Source organism: Euleptes europaea, chromosome 12 (genome assembly GCF_029931775.1).
Source record: "Euleptes europaea isolate rEulEur1 chromosome 12, rEulEur1.hap1, whole genome shotgun sequence".
Lineage (NCBI taxonomy): Eukaryota > Metazoa > Chordata > Lepidosauria > Squamata > Sphaerodactylidae > Euleptes > Euleptes europaea.
The window spans coordinates 4,974,684-4,994,914 of record NC_079323.1 but is presented as its reverse complement, the minus strand read 5'-3'; the positions used below and the strand labels follow the sequence as shown (position 1 = coordinate 4,994,914).

At 47.8% G+C, this 20,231-nt stretch overlaps 1 protein-coding gene across 1 annotated transcript; it reads left to right on the top strand.

Annotated features, from left to right (window-relative positions):
* Positions 1-363: 363 nt before the first annotated feature.
* THAP12 (THAP domain containing 12) lies at positions 364-12,965 on the top strand. Its single transcript, XM_056858429.1, has 5 exons — positions 364-452; positions 4,909-5,029; positions 7,284-7,391; positions 9,691-9,727; positions 11,021-12,965. Exons 1-5 carry the CDS (start codon positions 364-366, stop codon positions 12,961-12,963), a joined length of 2,298 nt encoding a protein of 765 aa, XP_056714407.1. The 3' UTR covers positions 12,964-12,965.
* The last annotated feature ends 7,266 nt before the right edge of the window (positions 12,966-20,231 follow it).

The window sequence follows — 20,231 nt, the reverse complement described above, 5'->3', positions numbered from 1 at the left end:
TTTTGCTGTTGACTAATTCCTCCACGCGTTTCACCTTATCCTCCTTCAACCCCCTGTTTCAGCCAGGGTCGGACGCATGCGCGTTGCAATCAATCCCGTTTGCCCCGCAGACCCCCATCCGGCGGCGGTCGAACGATACCCGGAAGTGTCGCCGCGCTCTGCGGTGGGCGTGCCAGAACTCTTGGCAGGGGGAGGCGCGCGCGAGAGGGACGTTCCGATTGGCCGGGCGGGGCGCAGGCGGCCGGCCGCGGTGCCTGCCGGGAAGGAGGCGCCTGAGACTCTTCCCCGCCGCCGCCGCCGATGCCGCCGCTCCCCTCCGGCCGCGCGCGGGGCGCTTGAAGGCGCCGCCGGGGCCCGTCGGCCATGCCGAACTTCTGCGCCGCCCCGAACTGCACCCGCAAGAGCACCCAGAGCGACCTGGCCTTCTTCCGCTTCCCGCGGGACCCCGCCCGGTCAGTAAGGGGGTGGCGCGTTCACACGTGACGCGGCCGCGGACACGGGTCTGTACGTGCAGGCGGGGGGGGGGCAAGGGGGAAAGGGCTGCCGCCGAGGCTTCTCTGGGCGGGTCGGCTGCAGATTGGGCAGATTCACACGTGCAGGGCGTTATTCTCTGGCCGCGTTCGCGTGTACCTGGTTGCGGTGCCTTTCTTTTTTTTTTTAATAACAATTTTTTTTATTTTCTTCATTTAATATATCAACAGAAACAGTAATAGTAATAATAAAAAGAAAAAAAACAAGTAATATCTCTAATTTAACAATAAAATAGTAATAATAAAAAGAAAAAAACAAGTAATATCTCTAATTTAACAATAAAATGACTTCCCCCTCTCCCTCTTCCATCTAAGCACGAAGTGTATAAACTTTTGCTAACGGAGCTAATCCCAGTATTATTTTAATTAACCTGTTCTTATCGTGTCCAACATTATTAAATCAATACCTAATATAAAAATTAATGCAAAGTATAAATAAGGGATTAGATCAAAGAGTGTTGCGGTACCTTTCTTTTTTAAAAAAAATAATATTTTTTTATTTTCTTCATTTAATATATCAACAGAAACAGTAATAGTAATAATAAAAAGAAAAAACAAGTAATATCTTTAATTTAACAATAAAATGACTTCTCCCTCTCCCTCTTCCATCTAAGCACGAAGTGTATAAACTTTTGCTATCGGAGCTAATCCCAGTATTATTTTAATTAACCTGTTCTTATCGTGTCCAACATTATTAAATCAATACCTAATATAAAAATTAATGCAAAGTATAAATAAGGGATTAGATCAAAGAGTGTTGCGGTACCTTTCTTTTTTTAAAAAAATAATATTTTTTTATTTTCTTCATTTAATATATCAACAGAAACAGTAATAGTAATAATAAAAAGAAAAAACAAGTAATATCTCTAATTTAACAATAAAATGACTTCCCCCTCTCCCTCTTCCATCTAAGCACGAAGTGTATAAACTTTTGCTAACGGAGCTAATCCCAATATTATTTTAATTAACCTGTTCTTATCGTATCCAGCATTATTAAATCAATGCCTAATATAAAAATTAATGCAAGGTATAAATAAGGGGTTAGATCAAAGAGTGTTGCGGAACCTTTCGAGGGGCTTTCTCTCTCTCCCCCCCCCCCCCCGCACGTGGGAACCCGTCTTTCAGCAAAGGCGGGTTCTCGCGGGCGTGTCTGTGCCTTTTGGTTCGCACGTGAGTGTCCCGGTTAGCAGGTTCACATGCGTTTCGGCTTAGCCTCAATTTGTGTCTCGTTGTTGGTCCTTTCGGTGTATCTTCGCACGTGCGTGCGTCCATTGCTTAGACTTCTCTCTGAAGCTGGAGGGTGAGAGACTCAAAACTGATAAAAAGAAGCATTTCTTCACTCAACAGCATCATCCAGTGGTGGAACAAAGTACCTCCCACCTACACCCCCAGAGCCCAGAAGATGGCCAAGATGCCCTCCCTCTCATCATCTGCCTAAGGTCACAGAATCAGCATGGCTGACAGATGGCCATCTAGCCTCTGCTTAAAAACCTCCAGGGAAGAAGAGCTTACCACCTCCCGAGGAAGCCTGTTCCACTGAGGAACCGCTCTAACTGTTAAGAAGAAGAAGAGTTGGTTTTTATATGCTGACTTTTGTCTACCACTTAAGGAAGAATCAAACTGGCTTAAAATCACCTTTCCTTCCCCACAACAGACGCCCTCTGAGGTAGGTGGGGCTGAGAGAGCTCTAAGAGAGCTGTGACTAGCCCGAGGTCACCCAGCCGGCTTCGTGTGCAGGAGTGGGGAAACCAATCCGGTTCACCAGATTAGCCTCCGCCGCTCCTGTGGAGGAGTGGGGAATCAAAGCCGGTTTTCCAGATCAGAGTCCACCACTCCAAACCACCACTCCAAACCACCACTCTTAACCACAACACCATGTGAGAGATGCGTGGAAAGTTATACAATTGGCAGGTCTATTGGATATGCAGGTGTGGGTGGGAACACTGCAGGAGAGTCGGTGGTAGACACAGAGGGGGTGAAATCTGGGGACCCAGGTTTGGGAGGTGGGCAGAGCTCTCTGCGTCTAAGAGCAAGAACTGAGGCAGGTGTTCACATCCCTGTTTGTGAACTTATGGCTGCTTGTGTCTCTTTTCCTGCCCCCCCCCCTACAAACACCCCTGTCCCTATCTTGCATAAGCATCTGTCTAGTACAGTTTTCTGTCCTCCAGGGAAGGAGCATGTATGGTTCCCTTTCTCATTTTGTCTACACAGCAGCCCTGTGAGGTAGGTTAAACAGAGAGGATGATTGGCTCAGTGGGGATTTGAACTCAGATGTCCCAGCCTAGGGCCTTTTATGCATGGCCTGTTTCCGCTGGACCTGCTGCTGTCTAACTGCACAGTATTTGAAGTCAAATTCTCAAAACACTATGCATGCGGGGGTTTTGCCCCCAAGAAATTCTAGGAGTGCCTTGTGATCAATTATGCATCTCCAGCGAAAATGTGGAACTTCTGAGCCAGGTAGGAGTCCATCCTCCCTGAAAACATTGCTTTGTAATTGGCTGTGCTGTATTTTGAAAAAAAATACACCACCAGCCCCACAGCGGGATTCTTTAATTTGATCTGAACGGAGTGGCCATTTTACATACAAAGCAGAGAAGGGTCCTGACAACCCCCCCCCCCCCATTTGTTTCTGCCTGGCACAGTTCAGGGGTCAAAAGAACATAAAAACACTCACATTGTTCCATTGGTAGCCTTGGACTCTCTCTCACGCACACACCAAAAAAAAAGGCTTTCACACCTATAAGGGGATATGTATAAGGGAAGAGCAGCAAATCAGCTGGCTCTGTTCCAACCTGGTGAGAAGTGAAACAGACCCACTCTTGCTGTGAAACTGACCAAATAGGCAGCCTCATAGGCCGTTTGTGATTATTTCTGTGTTTTCTCAACTGTTCAATCTGAAACTGACCCACACTCCCTGCGAAACTGGCCAAATAAGCAGCCGTGGGGCAGGCTTGCTACTGGGAGCACAGAAGCTGGGTGAGAGAGGCACCTGCAGGGGAAACAGGGTGGTGGGGTCACAGGTAAGGAGCCAGGCAGTTGGAAGTCCGCCAGTGAATAGAAAGGGCAGGGACAAAGGAGCCCAGAGGAGAGCAAGGCCCCGGGGGGGGGGGCACAGAGCAGGGTTTGGGTACGAGCTCCGTTTTTGCCCAGGAAGATAAGCACAGCTGTGTGTAGCTGGCTGGGGTTTCCGAGCCAGAAGAAGAAAGCCCTTTGTTCATGCTCGGAGCCACCCTTGTCCCTTTTCGTCCTGTGCCTGTGGCCCAGGGCTGAGTGCCGGCCTCTGCTCGGGTCCCGGGGCTTCCTGGCTCCTCCAGGGCGGCTGTGTTGACTTTGCCCGCTGGCAGCTGCAAAGGGAAGCCGGGCCCAGGGGCCATTGTTGTCTCAGCCGGTTAATCAGATCCTACGAATGCCATGGAAATATCGGGCCCCTCGAACCCTGGAGAGCCGCTGCCGGTCTGAGTAGACAATACTGACATGGATGGACTGAGGGTCTGATTCAGTATAAGACCGCTTCATGTGTTCGTGTGTTCAGGATGCTACTTGTCTTGACTCTTGCTCTTTGCATGCCGCAAGCAACTGAAAAGTCAGTCTGGGAATTACGGCCTCAATCCTTTCCTTCTTATTTTTTTTAATTAATTTTTTATTATTTCAAACATAACAACAACAAACACACACAACGTTACAATATACCCTCCATATTCTTATGTGTGGCTACTCATCTAAAAACTATCTAAAGCGAGATCTACAGTTCATCCCTGTAAATGATAGTACTTCATTCTGTAGTATTATATCCCCCTCTCACACAAAATTAACCATATCAAGCTTCGTAGATAATATTTGAATTTTGTCAAACTACTATAACAACTACTATGAAGTCTAGCCAGTAATTTATTGTACATATGTACTGTTCCACAATCAGAAGAAAATATTGCTCCTTTCCATTGTTAATAAACTACAATTAATAAGTTACAATTAATAATGTCTAGACATTAGGAAGAATTTTCTAACAGTTGGAGCGGTTCCTCAGTGGAACAGGCTTCCTCGGGAGGTGGTAAGCTCTCCTTCCCTGGAGGCGTTTAAGCAGAGGCTAGATGGCTATCTGTCAGCAATGCTGATTCTATGAACTTAGGCAGTTCATGGGAGGGAGGGCATCTTGGCCATCTTCTGGGCATCTTGGCCATCTTCTGAGTAGTGGTCACTGGGGGTGTGGGGAGGAGGTATTTGTGAATTTCCTGCATTTTGCAAGGGGTTGGACTAGATGACCCTGGTTGCCCCTTCCCACTATGATTCTAGTTACTTAATATCTTGAAATAAAAACAGAAGCTTCCCCTTCTGCCCTCAATCCTTTCTGACAGCTAAAAATCCATGTTTCCCGCAGATGTCAGCGGTGGGTTGAAAACTGCCGAAGGGCCGATCTGGAAGATAAGACTCCTGACCAACTGAACAAGCATTACCGGCTGTGCGCAAAGCACTTTGAAACATCAATGATATGCAGAAGCGTAAGTGAAAAGAGGGCATTGTCTGTGTTTTTTACTGTCTAAAGCTGGGGTCTCCAACCTTTTCAAGCCTGCGGGCACATTTGCCACAAAATGGCTGCCACAGCTTACCTTCAGTGACACTGTGTGGCTCCTTCTGCTGCGCTGACAGGAGCCAGCGTGGTGTGGTGGTTAAGAGCGGTGGTTTGGAGCGGTGGTCTCTGATCTGGTGAACTAGATTTGTTTCCCCACTCTTCCACACGAAGCCAGCTGGGTGACTTTGGGCTAGTCACAGCTCTCTCAGCCCCACCTACCTCCCAGGGTGTCTGTTGAGGGGAAGGGAAGGAGATTGTAAGCCGGTTTGATTCTTCCTTAAGTGGTAGAGAAAGTCAGCATATGAAAACCAACTCTTCTTCCAAAAATAAATAAATCTGCGCAGCCAATCAGAAGCCTTGCTGGGCAAAAGCCCTACTTGGCCCCACCCACTTCCTAAAAACACTTGGCAGGCACCAGAAAAGGTGTCAGCAGGTGCCACGGGACCCCTAGTCTGAAATGTAACTGGATTTTCCTTTGCATGCTTTCCTAACATTTGCAGTGGAGGGGAATTTCTTTCACATTAGCCTCTCGTCAAATGGAATACGTTTTTCATGGCTTGATTTATTGCCTGTAACTAATTGGCCTGCTCTCTTCCATGATAGCAAGAAATTTAAGATCTTGGATTCCGCCTTCTCCCGTGCATGCCGAACCTGTACATTTCAGTGCTTGGAAACCTCTTGGGGTTACTTAAATGTGAAAACATGCAGGGCAGATTGGTGTTCTGGGGATTCCCACGGCATGCGGCGAAGCGGCGGAGTCGCGGGGGCCTTCCCGTCGAGGATACCATGTTTCAATAAAGAATCTCCTCTGAAACGCTTCTAGGGGGGGAAATTCTACTCTCAAAAAGAGAATAGCAACCGCGACCCCAGAATGTTTTAAAAATACCAGCATCTCTGAAACGATCTCGGTGAATTAATGACTCTAGAGGCAGCTGGCTTTGCGTTCGCTACATCTGTCAAGAACCCATGGATATTTTAAAGCGTTGGGTTGTCCTGTGTAGTCCTTTGAGAAATTGCTTGTAGAAGAATTACAGATGCATTAATAGAACTTTTCTGCGAGCAAGTTTTTCCCTCCCGGCAGTTAAAATCCTAAATTCTTTGTTCACTGTTGGAGATTGGGGAGAGGGAAGGGATTTGAATGTGTTAAAAAAATTCCACCAATTTTCTGGGGGAAACAGATTAAGTAACCAAAAACAGGTTGAATGAGCAAACTCAAAACTGCATAAATAGAAAACCCAAATAAAAGTACAGTTTATTTGTGTGGGTTTTTTTATTTACAAAATTTGTATCCCGCCTTTCTGCCCTTACAGAAGCTACCAAGGCAGCCAACGATTTAAAACACACACAATAAAATTGCTTTTTTACACCATTAAAATCAACTCCTCTCCCAAACGTACCTCATTTCGATTAAAAAAACACAGAGTTAAAATGCAAAGAAAACATAAAAACAGCAGTTAAAACATTGGTTTGGAAGGAAGGATGATTGAGGGTACCTCAAACGAAACAAAAAAGTCTTCACCCGCTGGCGGGACAGATGAATGTCTCTGTGGAGAGAGTTCCAGAGCTTTGGTGCCACAACCTAGAAGGTTTTCTCCCAGGTTGCTACCCAGCTGACGCAGGGGGCACCCGAAGCAGGGCTTCCAAAGGCAGGGGGCACCCGAAGCAGGGCTTCCAAAGATGACTGTCGTAGTTGGGCATGTTCATAAGGAACTAGGGAGACCTTCAGGTATGTTGGTGCCAAACCATATAGGGCTTTGAAGGCATAGTGGTTAAGAGCGGCAGACTCTAATCTGGAGAACCGGGTTTGATTCCCCACTCTTTCACGTGAAGCCTGCGGGGTGGACTTGGGCTAGTCACAGTTCTCTCCTATCTCTCTCAGCCCCACCCGCTGGTTTTTCAGGGCTTTCGAGGGGGTTTGAATAGCAGGCATCTTTTAAAGGGGGGGATTTGGAGTTTGCTGTTTTTGTTTTTCATTGAAAAAGTTTTTAACTTCTGTGGTAAGCCCCCTTGAACCATAAGGAAAGGCAGGATATAAATGTTTTGATGAATAAATTATTCGCCGACAGTTTTGTTCTGCTGTTAACCACAGGGTGAATAAGGCGAGGTGGGAAAATCTCCTTGAGAGGCAATCGTTTCCCTGCTAGGGTGGACCTGTCAACGAAGGCCTGTCTTTTCTTTTGCAGAGTCCCTACAGGACGGTTCTACGGGAGAATGCCGTGCCCACCATATTCGACCTGACGAGCCATCTAAATAACCCCCACAGCAGGCACAGAAAGAGAATCAAAGAGCTGGTAAGTTGGGATTCTTCCAATCACAATCAAGCGAAATAGGATTTTAAAAATCCAGCTATGCATGTTTCTCCTCACCCTGTAATACCATGTAGGGTCAAACACAGTAGAGGTCATCTAGCGGGAGGGATCTTTCTGTTAAAAGAATCCATCTGGACAAGCTTTAGACAACCTCCCCCCCTCCACAAAAGTTGTCTCTCATAGTCACACAGAGCCAGCATGGTGTAGTGGTTAAGAGCGGCGGTTTGGAGTGGTGGACTCTAATCTGGAGAACTAGGTTCGATTCCCCACTCCTCCACATGAGTGGCAGCCGCCAATCTGGTGCACACGAAGCTGCCTTCTACTGAGTTAGGCCCTCGGTCCATCAAGGTCAGTATTGTCTACTCTGACGGGCAGTGGCTCTCCAGGGTCTCAGGCTGAGGACTTTCACATCACCTACTGCCTGGTCCTTTCAACTGGAGATGCCGGGGATTGAACCTGGGCCCTTCTGCGTGCCAAGCAGATGCTCTACCTGTGAGCCACGGCCCATCCCCACTCCTCCACATGAGTGGTGGCCACCAATCTGGTGTACGGGGTTGGTTTCCCTACTCCTCCACACAAAGCCAGCTGGGTGACCTTGGGCTAGTCACAGTTCTCTTCGAGTTCTCTCAGCCCCACCTACCTCACAGGGTCTCTGTTGTGGGGAGGGGAAGGGAGGGTGCTTGTAAGCTGGTTTGATTCTTCCTTAGGTGGTAGAGAAAGGCGGCATATAAAAACCAACTCTTCTTCTTAAGACGTGCTTTTCGAGTGTTTACTGCTACCTGCAGTTAGATACCCCTCATCTAATGCACAACAGTCACCCAGCCCTGTATCGTTGCAATCTCAGCAAAAACCACAATTGCTCTTTTTATTTTTATGGTATAATATTGAGAAAGAGAGAGACACTAAATCACCATTTCTGATGGCTAACCACACGCCTGAAACCCATTTCATTCAAAGGTGGAGACTGTAAATTGGTCAATCCATGGCCAAAAATGTACCAGATTAACAAAGTCCCTGTGGTGTCAATACAGCGAAGTTGCATTCAGTTAACAGCACCAGCCAAGGTCTTAAAGAACTGGCGAGAGATAGCCGCCTCGAGGAGCTGCAGAGAGCGGGAAAGGGAGGGCAGAAATATTTATGTAAACGTAAACGCAGCACATTTGTTGACGTCTTTTATAGTCTGCGCAATTGTCATCCCAAACAATGGAGTAAGAGCCGTGAAACGCATGCAGCCGACGATGTACAAAATTAGAGAATCCGAGGGAATTAGAAGTAAAACAAGAGATGTTGGATATAAAGGGAAATCGCGGCACCACGAGGAGTGCGGTTCAGTGGCACAGCCGTACAAATCATCCTCTGTCTCCTGTAGCTTTCCCGGATTCCAGCTACAGCACGCGTGCATTAAATTTGCTTCGTTGCAGGAGGTGAATGTGAACATCCCTTTTAATCTGCCGTTATTATTTCGAACAAATTGTTAATGCCTCTCTTTTTAAAAAAAAAAAAAATTCTTCTCGGAATTATGGCAAGGGCATTAAAGAAGGCGTTCAGACCCACTGCCAGGTGCTCGCCTGTGGTAGTAAAGGATCCTCAGCAGGGGTCCACAAATCTTGGCTTGGTCGGCCGTTGCTTGTGGTCGCAACTGATCCCGTTCCTTTTCCAAGGCGTCAGGCAGGCACGCTGGAAGGGAGGGAGCAATTTTCCACTTTGCAGCAGGTCTTGGGGAAGAAATAATCGGAGTACATCTTCCTTGCTGCTTCTGGGGCCACAAACTGAGTCAAATCTGCCTCTCCCTTGCTCTCTGAATGCCTGTCAGAGGACGTAAAGGGGAGGGGGAGTTGTTTCTCCAGCCTGGCAAAGTGGAAAATTCCTTCCTGAACCCATGAAGCTGCCTTTTCCTGAATCAGACCATTGGTATTCATTACTGTTAGCATTGTCTTACTCAGACTGGCAGCTGCTCTCCAGGGTCTCAGGCGGAGGTCTTTCACATCACTTGCTGCCTGGTCCTTTCAACTGGAGATGCCGGGGATTGAACCTGGGACTTTCCGCATGCCAAGGAGATGCTCTGGCACTGAGCCACAGCCCCTCTCCATGCATCTTTCTGCATCTTGTCTAATCTCCCATAAGACAAGGCAGCCAGAGGCAGTCCCGAGTACTGTGGATGTCTAGTAATGCAAAATGTTTGGATTCAAGAGAGGCAATCTGATTTATGAATGTGGCTGTTTTGGTGTTTGAAGAGAGCCTTACCAAATGGCATCACTGAGTGTTGTTTTTCTTCCCCCAGAGTGAAGAGGAAATAAGATTGTTAAAGCAACAGAAGAGTAAGTGACTTACCTGTTGACAATACGCTGTCACTTAGACCTGACTCCCTTTTAATTGTGACTGTCTAGGGCAGTGGTTTTCAACCGTTTTTGCTCCATTCCCCCCCTTTCACCATTGTTCAGAATATAATTCCCCCAAGATAGTCTAACAATTATTAAAAACAAACTACAATTTTATAGATAGTACATAATCTACAGGTCATCACATTTTGCTGAATAGTGGTCCCAATTCCCCCTGGAACCCTAAAATTCCTGCCTGGGGGGGGATTCCCCCCCTTGTTGAGAACCCATGGCCTAGGGGTTCTCTCCCTTCCCAAAACTGCTTCCTTTTTCCAGGGTCAGGCAGCATTCAGGGGAGGTGTACCAAGTTCACAGGAATCTGGAATTCTGTCGGGGGCTATATTACTTCTGGATTTTTAGTCTCGTGTACTGGGCAGGATCCAGCCAAGTTTGATGGGGCTTAAAACGTGCTTGGTTTCTGACTGGAGAGATTGGCACAGGGGTCCCCCACGTGGCGCCCGTGGGCACCCAGGCACCCATTGGCACTTCTCCTGTCTCCTGCCAAGTGTTTAGAAAGTGGGCCGGGCCGGGTGGGGTTTTTGCCCAGCCAGGGTTCTGATTGGCCATTTTAAAAATACAGCTTTGGCAGCCACCACAGCACAAGGGTCTTCACTGTGTGACTGAAGGTAAGCTGTGGCAGCCATTTTTGGCCTGTCACCATAGTAGCACTTTCCTCCAGTGCAAGAAACCTTCCCTTGACTCAAGAGGAGCCCCTTGCATCAGTGAAGGTTCATGGCATCGGATGGAAGCGTCACCATTTTTGGAAGGGATTTGTGAGGTCCAACTTCCATCTCCAAATTGTGGAAGTGTGCGTACGATTCTTTGTATCGTTTCACTCATAAAACATGTCAGTTGGCAGTAAGTTTTCCTTTGAGTGGTTAAGAGCGGTGGTTTGTGGGGGGGGGCGGACTCTGATCTGGAGAACCGGGTTTGATTCCCCACTCCTCCACATGAGTGAATGGAGGTTAATCTGGTGAACTGGGTTTGTTTCCCCTCTCCTACACGTGAAGCCAGCTGGGTGACCTTAGGCTAGTCACACTCAGCCCCACCTACCTCACAGGGTGTCTGTTGTGGGGAGGGAAAGGGAAGGTGATTGTAAGCCGGTTTGAGTCTCTCTTTCTCTTCTTGAGAAAGTTGGCATATAAAAACCAACTCTTCTTCTTAATGAGGGTGGGGAAAGTGTTGCCTGGAATTTTTTAATTGCAGTTTCAGTATTTCTTTTCTTCTCTCCAGTTGACGAAGCTTACGAGCAAGAAAAGACCAATCCAGAGTCCGCTGACAACGACCTTCAGAATCCAGCTTCTGAGGAAGGAGGTGACGATCCCTCGAAAGACGACGTTCCTTTGACACAAGAAGAGAGGGAAAACAAAGATTACCTAAAATCTTTGTTCGAAATCCTGATCCTGATGGGGAGACAGAATATTCCTTTGGATGGCCACGGCGCTGACGAGATACCCGAAGGCATTTTTACCCCAGACAACTTTCAGGCCCTCTTGGAGTTCAGAATAAATTCCGGCGACGAGGTTCTGAGGAAGCGGTTTGAGACCACGGCGGTGAACCTGGCTTATTGCTCGCAAGCCCAGCAGAAGCAGATGCTGGAGATCTGCGAGAGCTGCGTGCGAGAGGAGACACTCCGGGAGGTCCGAGACTCGCACTTCTTCTCCATCATCACAGAGGAGGTGGTGGACCTCGCCGGAGAGGACCATTTGCCTGTGCTGGTGAGGTTCGTCGACGATTCTCACAACCTGCGGGAAGAGTTCATCGGCTTTTTGCCGTACGAGGCAGATCCCGAGGTTCTGGCCGTCAAGTTCCACACCACCATCATCGAAAAATGGGGCTTGAACATGGAGTATTGCCGCGGCCAGGCCTACATCGTCTCCAGCGGGTTCGCTTCGAAGATGAAGACCGTGGCCATGAGGATCTTGGAAAAGTACCCCCAGGCTGTGTATACTCTGTCCTCTTCCTGTGCCTTGAACATATGGCTGGCAAAGTCTGTTCCCGTCTTGGGCGTTTCCATTGCACTAGGGACGATAGAAGAAGTCTGCTTGTTCTTCCACCAGTCGCAGGTGCTAGCCGATTTAGACAATGTCATTTCCCTTCTCTTCCAGAATAGTGAGGAAAGGGGGAAGGAGCTGAAGGACGTCATCCGTTCCCATTGGACGGGCCGGCACGATACCTTTGAGATTATAGTCGACCTCATGCAGGCCCTCATCCTGTGCTTGGACGGCATCAACGAGTCATCCAGCCGGTGGAACACCTTGGTCGCCGGCCGGGCTCACATCCTGTCCAGCGCCCTAGCTGACTTTGACTTCGTGGTCACCATCGTGATCATCAAGAACATCCTCTCATTCACACGGGCCTTCGGCAAGAACCTCCAGGGCCAGACGTCGGATGTCTTCTTCGCGGCCAGCAGCTTAACAGCCGTGCTGCACTCCCTGAACGAGGTGATGGAGAACATCGAGGTCTACCACGAGTTCTGGTTTGAGGAGGCGACCAACTTGGCCACCAAGCTGGACCTGCCGGCTAAGCTCCCCGGGAAATTCTGCCGAGCGCAGCAAGGGAGCTTGGAGTCCGAGGTCACGCCGGAAAACTATTACAAAGAGGCCCTCAGCGTTCCGACCGTGGAGCACATCATTCAGGAGCTGAAGGACATATTTTCCGAGCAGCACCTGAGGGCGCTGAAATGCCTGTCCCTGGTGCCCTCGGTCATGGGACAGCTCAAATTCAACACCTCCGAGGAGCATCACGCAGACATGTACAAGAATGACCTCCCCAATCCGGACACGTTGTCGGCGGAACTCCACTGCTGGAGGATCAAGTGGAAGCACCGAGGGAAGGACATTGAGCTTCCGACGACGATCTACGAGGCCCTTCACCTGCCCGACATCAAGTTTTTCCCCAACGTGTACGCCCTGCTCAAAGTCCTGTGCATCCTTCCAGTGATGAAGGTGGAGAACGAGAAATTCGAAGTGGGCCGGCGGCGCCTGAAGGCCTACTTAAAGAACACTTTGACGGAACAGAGGTCAAGTCACTTGGCCTTACTTAACATAAACTTTGATATCAAACATGACTTGGATTTGATGGTAGACACTTACGTCAAACTCTATCCGGACAAAGCAGAGTTCCAGGAGGAATATCTCTCCTCCAACAGTTCGGATGTAAAAGAAGAGACTTAACAGAAGGGGGGAAGGAGACACCCCCCCCCCAAAAAAACTTTCCTTATTTTGGATGCTTTGTTCTCACCTTTTTTAAAACTTTTTTTAAAAAACTGAGAAAGTAATGATTAATTAATTATTGGAAGCATGTTTCCACTTCAGGTGCGCGTGTCTTCGAATGAGTTGTGAGCAAAGCTAGACCCTGTTGGGATTCCGTTCTTTGTTGACCTTATTTTGTAAAGTAAAAAAAAACAAAAACAAAAAAAGTTGAAAGTCAAGTTGGAAAAAAAAGTTGGAAGTCAATTTTTTACCCTGCCCGTATATTACAGCTTTATTTTTGTCACTTTAGGAAAACCCATTCGTAATCATTTCAGACACCCTCCTGCTGTACAGATTGTGTACAAATAGCAACAACAGAGCAAAATACACATGTTCCAAATATTATCGAAGGCTTTCACGGTCAGAGTTCATCGGTTCTTGTAGGTTATCTGGGCTGTGTGACCGTGGTCTTGGTATTTTCTTCCCTGACGTTTCGCCAGCAGCTGTGGCAGGCAGCTGCTGGCGAAACGTCAGGAAAGAAAATACCAAGACCACGGTCACACAGCCCAGATAACCTACAAGAACCGACACATGTTCCAGTTTGGGGTTTCTTCATTACCTCTGCCTCCCCCCCCCCCAAATACTGTAGATGGTTTGAATGTAACTGAACCAATGGAATGATTAAGGGTGGTCTAAATCCATACTGGGGATTGTGCTGGGATCCACCGCGTGTTTTAGAATTCCAGTGAGATTCCTGGGGCCTGTGCATGGAGGATTTGGGATGAAGAGGCAACCTTGCAAGCCCCCTCCCTTCCCTGATAATGCTTGCTTGGCTCTCCCAGAGAAATATTTTGGGAGTCCAGAAGCATGTTTAGGTATATATAAGCTTGGTTTGAGCCGGTCAACCTTATACGCATCCCACTGCCTTTGCAGCCCTTTGGTCCCTTTTCATGCTTTTACGAATGGGAAAATAATCCCCCCCCCCCGAAATTAAGCTATCGTGGTGGGGGGAATCGATTATGCCATGAGTCCAAATCTTGCTCTGTGTTCAGCCAGGCTCGTACATTTTTACGAGCGTTACCCCTTGTTCTTCTGGATATGGATTGAAAACCCGAAGCTGACAGAAGAGCAAAGAGAAGAGGATTTTGTTGGGACGGGGGGTGGTGGTGTTGGTTTTGTTTGACATAGAAGTCCTATGGAATGTTTCTGCTGACTTTTTTTCAGGCGAGGGGGGGAAAACCCTACCCACCAATTTTGTACTGTTTATTTCCATCCAGAATAAAATGTGAATTTTCTATTTTAGCATTATTGAATAGCCCCGGTATACAGAGCCCTCTGTTTGTTTCGGTGTTGTTTGTATAGCAAGCTGCCGGGACGCCAGAAATTCTGTCCTGCCTCTTGGTCAGTGGTTTTCCAACTTGATGCTTCAGAAGAACTCTTCGTGTCAACTCTTGTGCGCCAACCTTCCCTTGAATGTCTTGATACTAGGCCCTAGAGCAGGGGTGTTGATCTCATTTGTTACGAGGGCTGGACATGATATAAACGTCACTTGGCTGGGCCATGCCTTGCCAGCCCAGATCGGGACTGTGTGTGTGTGTGGCTGCCTTGGCTAGCTCGCTGGCCGGGTAAGAGCTCTCAAGGAGCTGGATCTGACTCAGGAGCCTTATGAGAGCCAGCGTAGTGTAGTGGTTAAGAGCAGTGGTTTGGAGTGATGGACTCTGATCTGGAGAACCAAATAGACCGGGGCAAGAGCCGAGAAGGCTCTGGTTGAGGACAGCCAGATACTCTTTGGGCCAGGGACCACTAGCAAGTTGTCCCCAGCTGAACATAACTTTGAGGGGTGTACTGGTATTGAACTGGAGACTTTGTGCATGCAAAGCAATCATTCTACTGCTGAGCCACGGCCTGCGATTCTGCTTTTGATGCAAAAATCAGATCTCCCTCTCACTTCTGAATGTCAGTAGCACACATGTGGCTGTTCTGCCCACTGTAGCTTTTCATTTTCCACCTGCAGCTGCCGAGAATTTTTATCCACATTAATATCTCTTAGACAAGCCTAAGTGTGCTGAAAAAAATCTAAGCTCCTCGCTGGCTCAGTTCCAAGCAGCATATAGCTAATTTAAAAATCAGCCCGAAGCGTCGCCCTAAAAGCAGGCATTAATGTTAGATAACTTCCAGACCTTTAATGTGTCTTCCATTCTCTCCCTTTCACCCTTGCCCCGTGGGAAATAATTCCGGCTGAGCGTACCCGGAAGATTGCAATTGCTGGCACCGCTTTCGCAGGGCAGGCACGCCATCCGAAGCAGCCGGGGAGGTGTCGGAGATGGCTTAAAGGTTTCGAGTGTCTGCAATCTGACAGTGGATTCTTTGGAAGCACTTTAAAACGGCATGGCGGAACGTTCAGCCGGAGATCCGAAACGTAGCCTGAACGCTGCCTAGTTGGCCCTGTCTGTCACCTCGTTCATCAAAATGTTGCCGAAAAAAGGAAGGGGGGTGTTAAATGAACGTTTAATTAGACGAGGAATAGAGAACGAAACTGCTGATATCATACCATCCTTGTACAAATCGATGGTGAGACTACACTTCTAATACTGTGTACAGTTATGGTCACCACAACTAAAGGATGTTGCAGAGCCTGAGAAGGTGCAGAAAAGAGCAACCAAAATGATCAGGGGGCTAGAGCAACTGTTAAACACTTAGGGCTGTTTAGCTTGGAGAGAAGGGCTGAGGGGAGACATGATAGAGGTCTATAAAATTATGCATGGTTTGGAGAGAGTGGACAGGGAAGAGCTTTTCTCCCTCTCTCATAATACCAGAACACAGGGTCATCTGCTAAAGCTGGAGGGTGAGAGATTCAAAACAGATAAAAGGAAGTATTTTTTCACACAACGCATAGTTAAATTGTGGAACTCCCTGCCCCAGGATGTGGTGATGGCTGCCAGCTTGGAGGGCTTTAAGAGGGGAGTGGACATATTCATGGAGGAGAGGGGTATTCATGGCTGTTAGTTAGAATGGATATTAGTCATGCTGCATATCTATTCTCTCTAGTATCAGAGGAGCATGCCTATTATTTTAGGTGCGGTGGAACACAGGCAGGGTGGTGCTGCTGCAGTCGTCTTGCTTGTGGGCTTCCTAGAGGCACCTGGTTGGCCACTGTGTGAACAGACTGCTGCACTTGATGGATCTTGGTCTGATCCAGCAGGGCCTTTCTTATGTTCTTACATTCTTATGAAAGAAGGCGGCTAAGGGGAGACATGACAGAGGTCTTTAAAATTATGCATGGTTTGGAGACAGTGGACAGGGAGAAGCTTTTCTCCCTCTCATAATACTAGAACGCGGGGGTCATCTGCTGAAGCTGGAGGGTGAGAGATTCAAAACAAAAGGATTTCTTCAAGCAATGCATAGTTAAATTGTGGAACTCCCTGCCCCAGGATGTGGTGATGGCTGTCAACTTGGAAGGCTTTAAGAGGGGAGTGGACATGTTCCTGGAGGAGAGGGGTATTAGTCAAAATTAGGGCTACTAGTCAAAATGGATCCCTAGTCATGATGCATCCCTGTTCTCTCCAGTACCAGAGGAGCATGCCTATTATATTAGGTGCTGTGGAACCAGGCAGGACGATGCTGCTGCAGTCATCTTGTTTGTGGGCTTCCTAGAGGCCCCCTGGTTGGTTCCTGTGTGAACAGACTGCTGGGCTTGATGGGGCTTGGTCTGATCCAGCAGGGCCTTATGTTCCTGCATGCCTACTCCTGCGTTCTTAGCCCAATACAGATGACTGGCAGAAACAGATTTTCCTTTCTCCCTGCTTACCTGTGACCCCTTTAAAATGGGAATCCTGGGGACAGTTTCCGCGTGAAGCATTTCCTCTGTCGCGGAGGTTATGATTCTTCCCAAGTGTGCAGAGTTGAACCATATTTTTTTCTGAAAGTGTTTGGCCCAGGTAGTTTGTTTAGGAGGTGGGGGGTTAGGCGCACAGTGACTCTTGGTTATGTTTCTGAATTTACAGAGAAGGTGTTCAGCTTTCCGGATTCTTCATCTAATGAAAAATGAGCCAGGTGTGCAAGTCTGTCACTGAGCCTAAGGCAGCCGGAAGAGCCGATTCTGCAATGCAGGTCTAGTTTTGTCTTGCAAGAGCAGAAAGTGAGTGTGAGGATCGCTTTCTAGTGTTCTCCGTGTGCCAATTTCCTGCTGTTCCCGAGCCGAATGGAGTTCTCTTAACGGATTTGCCAGATGCTCCCCTCTTCACGCAAGCGATGTTCTTGTTGGCCGATCCTGATGGTTGTGTTCATTCTTACTGCAGCAAGCTGCTGAAATTGTTCAATGGTGGAGTGTTCTTTGGATCGTCAAGTTATCCCCATTATTTTGATGCCTTGGGGCATGGCTTTGTTGTTACCAAGAGTGTCAGTCGGCGGTTGAGGCCGGCAGCAAAATGTGGGGGTGTGTTATGTGCCGACTTATGGCAATCCTATCAATCAATGACCTTCAAAACATCCTGCCCTTAACAGCGTTGCTCAGGTCTTACGAACAGAAAAGCCATGGCTTCTTTTATTGGCTCAATCCATCTCTTGTTGGGTCTTCCTCTTTTCCTGCCGCCTTCAGTTTTCTCTAGCATTATTGTCTTTTCCGGCGAGAGAGGATGGTGCGGAGTTGTTTTCTGTTGCCCCAGAAGGTCGGAGCAGAACCAACAGGTTGAAATTAAAGGAGTTTTCGGCTAAACGTTAGAAGAACTTTCTGACAGTTAGAGTGGTTCCTCAGTGGAACAAGCTTCCTCGGGAGGTGGTGGACTCTCCCTTGGGGGTTTTAAAGTAGAGGCTAGATGGCCCTCTGTCAGCAATGCTAATGCTGTGAACTTAGGCAGATCACGAGCGGGAGGGCAGGACCGGATGGATCAGTGTTCAGCTCTCATGGCCCTTTCTTACACGCCCAGAGAAATGCTGATGGCCACTTTGGGGTCAAGAAGCAATTTTCCTCCAGGCCAAATTGGCCAGGTATCCTGGAGGGTTTTGTCTGCCATCTTGTGGGCATGGGGTAGGGGTCACTGGGGGTATGGGGGGGGGGAGGTAGTTGTGAATTTCCTGCATTGTGCAGGAGGTTAGACTAGATGACCCTGGAGATCCCTTCCAACTCTGATTCTATTATTATTGAACTGCGTTTTGTCTATGGGTATGATCCAACACCCCCTTCCATTTGGTCTTTCTCAGAAGAAGCAACTCTTAGCAGAAGGGCATTACTGGATCCGACCCATGTGTCTGCTAACTAAATGTTTTAGGCTCCCTATAGACTGTATTGTGCAGTTTATTTGCTGTGGTATTTCACGCTGTTTGCTGCCGGAAAAGCCAGTATGGTAGAAAGAAAATAAACACACACACCCATCACAATAATTGATCTGGAGAACCAGGTTTGATCCCCCACTCCTCCACATGAGCGGTGGAGGCTAATCCGGTGAACTCGGTTGGTTTCCCCACTCCTACACATGAAGCCATCTGGGTGACCTTGGGCAAGTTACAGCTCTGTGAGAGGTCTCTCAGCCCCACCTACCTCACGGGGTGTCTGTTGTGGGGAGGGGAAGGGAAGATGGTTTGAGTTTCCCTGAAGTGGTAGAAAAAGTCGGTGTATAAAAACCAACTCTTCTTCTTCCTCTTCCCCCCAGAAATGCTGAATACACAGATCTCAGAAGCTAAGCAGGGTTGACCCTGGCAAACATTTGGAGGAGAAACTTCCAAGGGATACCGGGGTCAAGACTTGGAGGCAGGCAATGGCAAACCACCTCTGAAAGTCTCTTGCCTTGAAAACCCTACGGGGTTGCCATAAGCTGTGACTTGACGGAAAAAAAAAAATTTACACAGACCTATTAGCGGGAGGGGTGACTGACCTCTTGTAAATGTTACGTTCAGCTGCCACGGGTATCACTTACTAATTCAAGGATGTTTCCCCCACCACCACCAAAGCAGAGAGAATTGTTTGCATTTCAGAGCTTCCCCTAAATCAGGGGTATCAAACTTATTTGTTACGAGGGCCAGATATGACATAAATGTCACTTGGTCAGGCTGGGCCATGTGGACCATACAATTTAATGCCAGGTACTGGAGATAAAGACTTTATAGAAGACATAGGCAAAGCCAATTAATGATATTATTTTTTTACTTTATTTTTTTACGTAAAACTAAAAAAAAAACATGCTTAACACCATAACACTCTTAGATCATTTATGCATGGGAGTTTTACCTGAGGTTCATTGCTGACTAGGCCCACTCTTTCCTGTTGGGAATCTCCACACCAGCAGTCTCCAAGCTCAAATCAAGTCCTGCCCCTTTAAATGCTGCTTTGCAATTGGCTTGCTTCGCAGTGCTCACTGTGAGAGAAGATTTCCCCCCAAACCCAATTACCACATAGAAAAGCATTTTAAGAACAAAAAACAGAAATCGAATCTGAAAGAAATGGGGGGATGGGGGAGAAATCCAAGCTTTGGTTTTAAAAAGCCTTTCTTTTGCTCAGAAAGAGCCCGAGGAAGCAGGAAGCATTTGAATCCCCGCCTCTTTACATACAGCTTTGTGATTGGCTGTGAGATAAATCCAGTTTCTGTGTCCTGTGCTTTGCCTTCTGCAAAGAGATTTCAGCCGGGCTGATGTTGGCCAAATAGCTCGGTTATGAATATTTATGTGGGGAAATTAGCATTCAATAACTGGCTATGGGCATAACCTTCAGGATCTAACCTATGTTTACGGGAATCCAAACCGTGATTCAAATAATAAAGCCGAGGCAATAGATTTAGTTTCAAGAGTTTTACTTATATAAATGTGTGCACAAGCACTCAAATATCATATACACACCAACATGCAGAGTCTAGGATATTAAAGGAAGGAGTAAAGAGACAGTTTCCAATGTGGCAGGCCCACGATGATGGGAAATATTGCACCTGTCCTGAAGCGGAGTTGTCCTGGGTTCCGTGGGCTAAGAGGAATAAAAAGGCAGGGGGGGTCCCCTGCGTGTTCGAGCATGGCTGCCTACTCGGACAGAGTGACCGCAAGTATGCAAGGGGAAGACCTAAGGGAAAGTATGGATAGTGCGGACCCCAGATATACTCTTCACCGGGGCTGGGTAATTGCATTACCCTTTCGTGGTTCCCATGTAAAACAAAAGGTGACAAAGACCCTAATGGTCGGCTGCCGGGGTGAGGCAATTGGGCAACTATGCTATTTCTATGGACTTGTGCAATTCCAGGAGGGTCGGGAGTAGTCAGAAGATGGGATTA

Coding starts and splice junctions, on each gene's coding strand:
- THAP12 (XM_056858429.1), top strand. CDS start 364: ATGCCGAACTTCTGCGCCGCCCCGAACTGCACCCGCAAGAGCACCCAG. Junction 453..4,908: donor TTCCCGCGGGACCCCGCCCG/GTCAGTAAGGGG, acceptor TGTTTCCCGCAG/ATGTCAGCGGTGGGTTGAAA. Junction 5,030..7,283: donor CATCAATGATATGCAGAAGC/GTAAGTGAAAAG, acceptor TTTCTTTTGCAG/AGTCCCTACAGGACGGTTCT.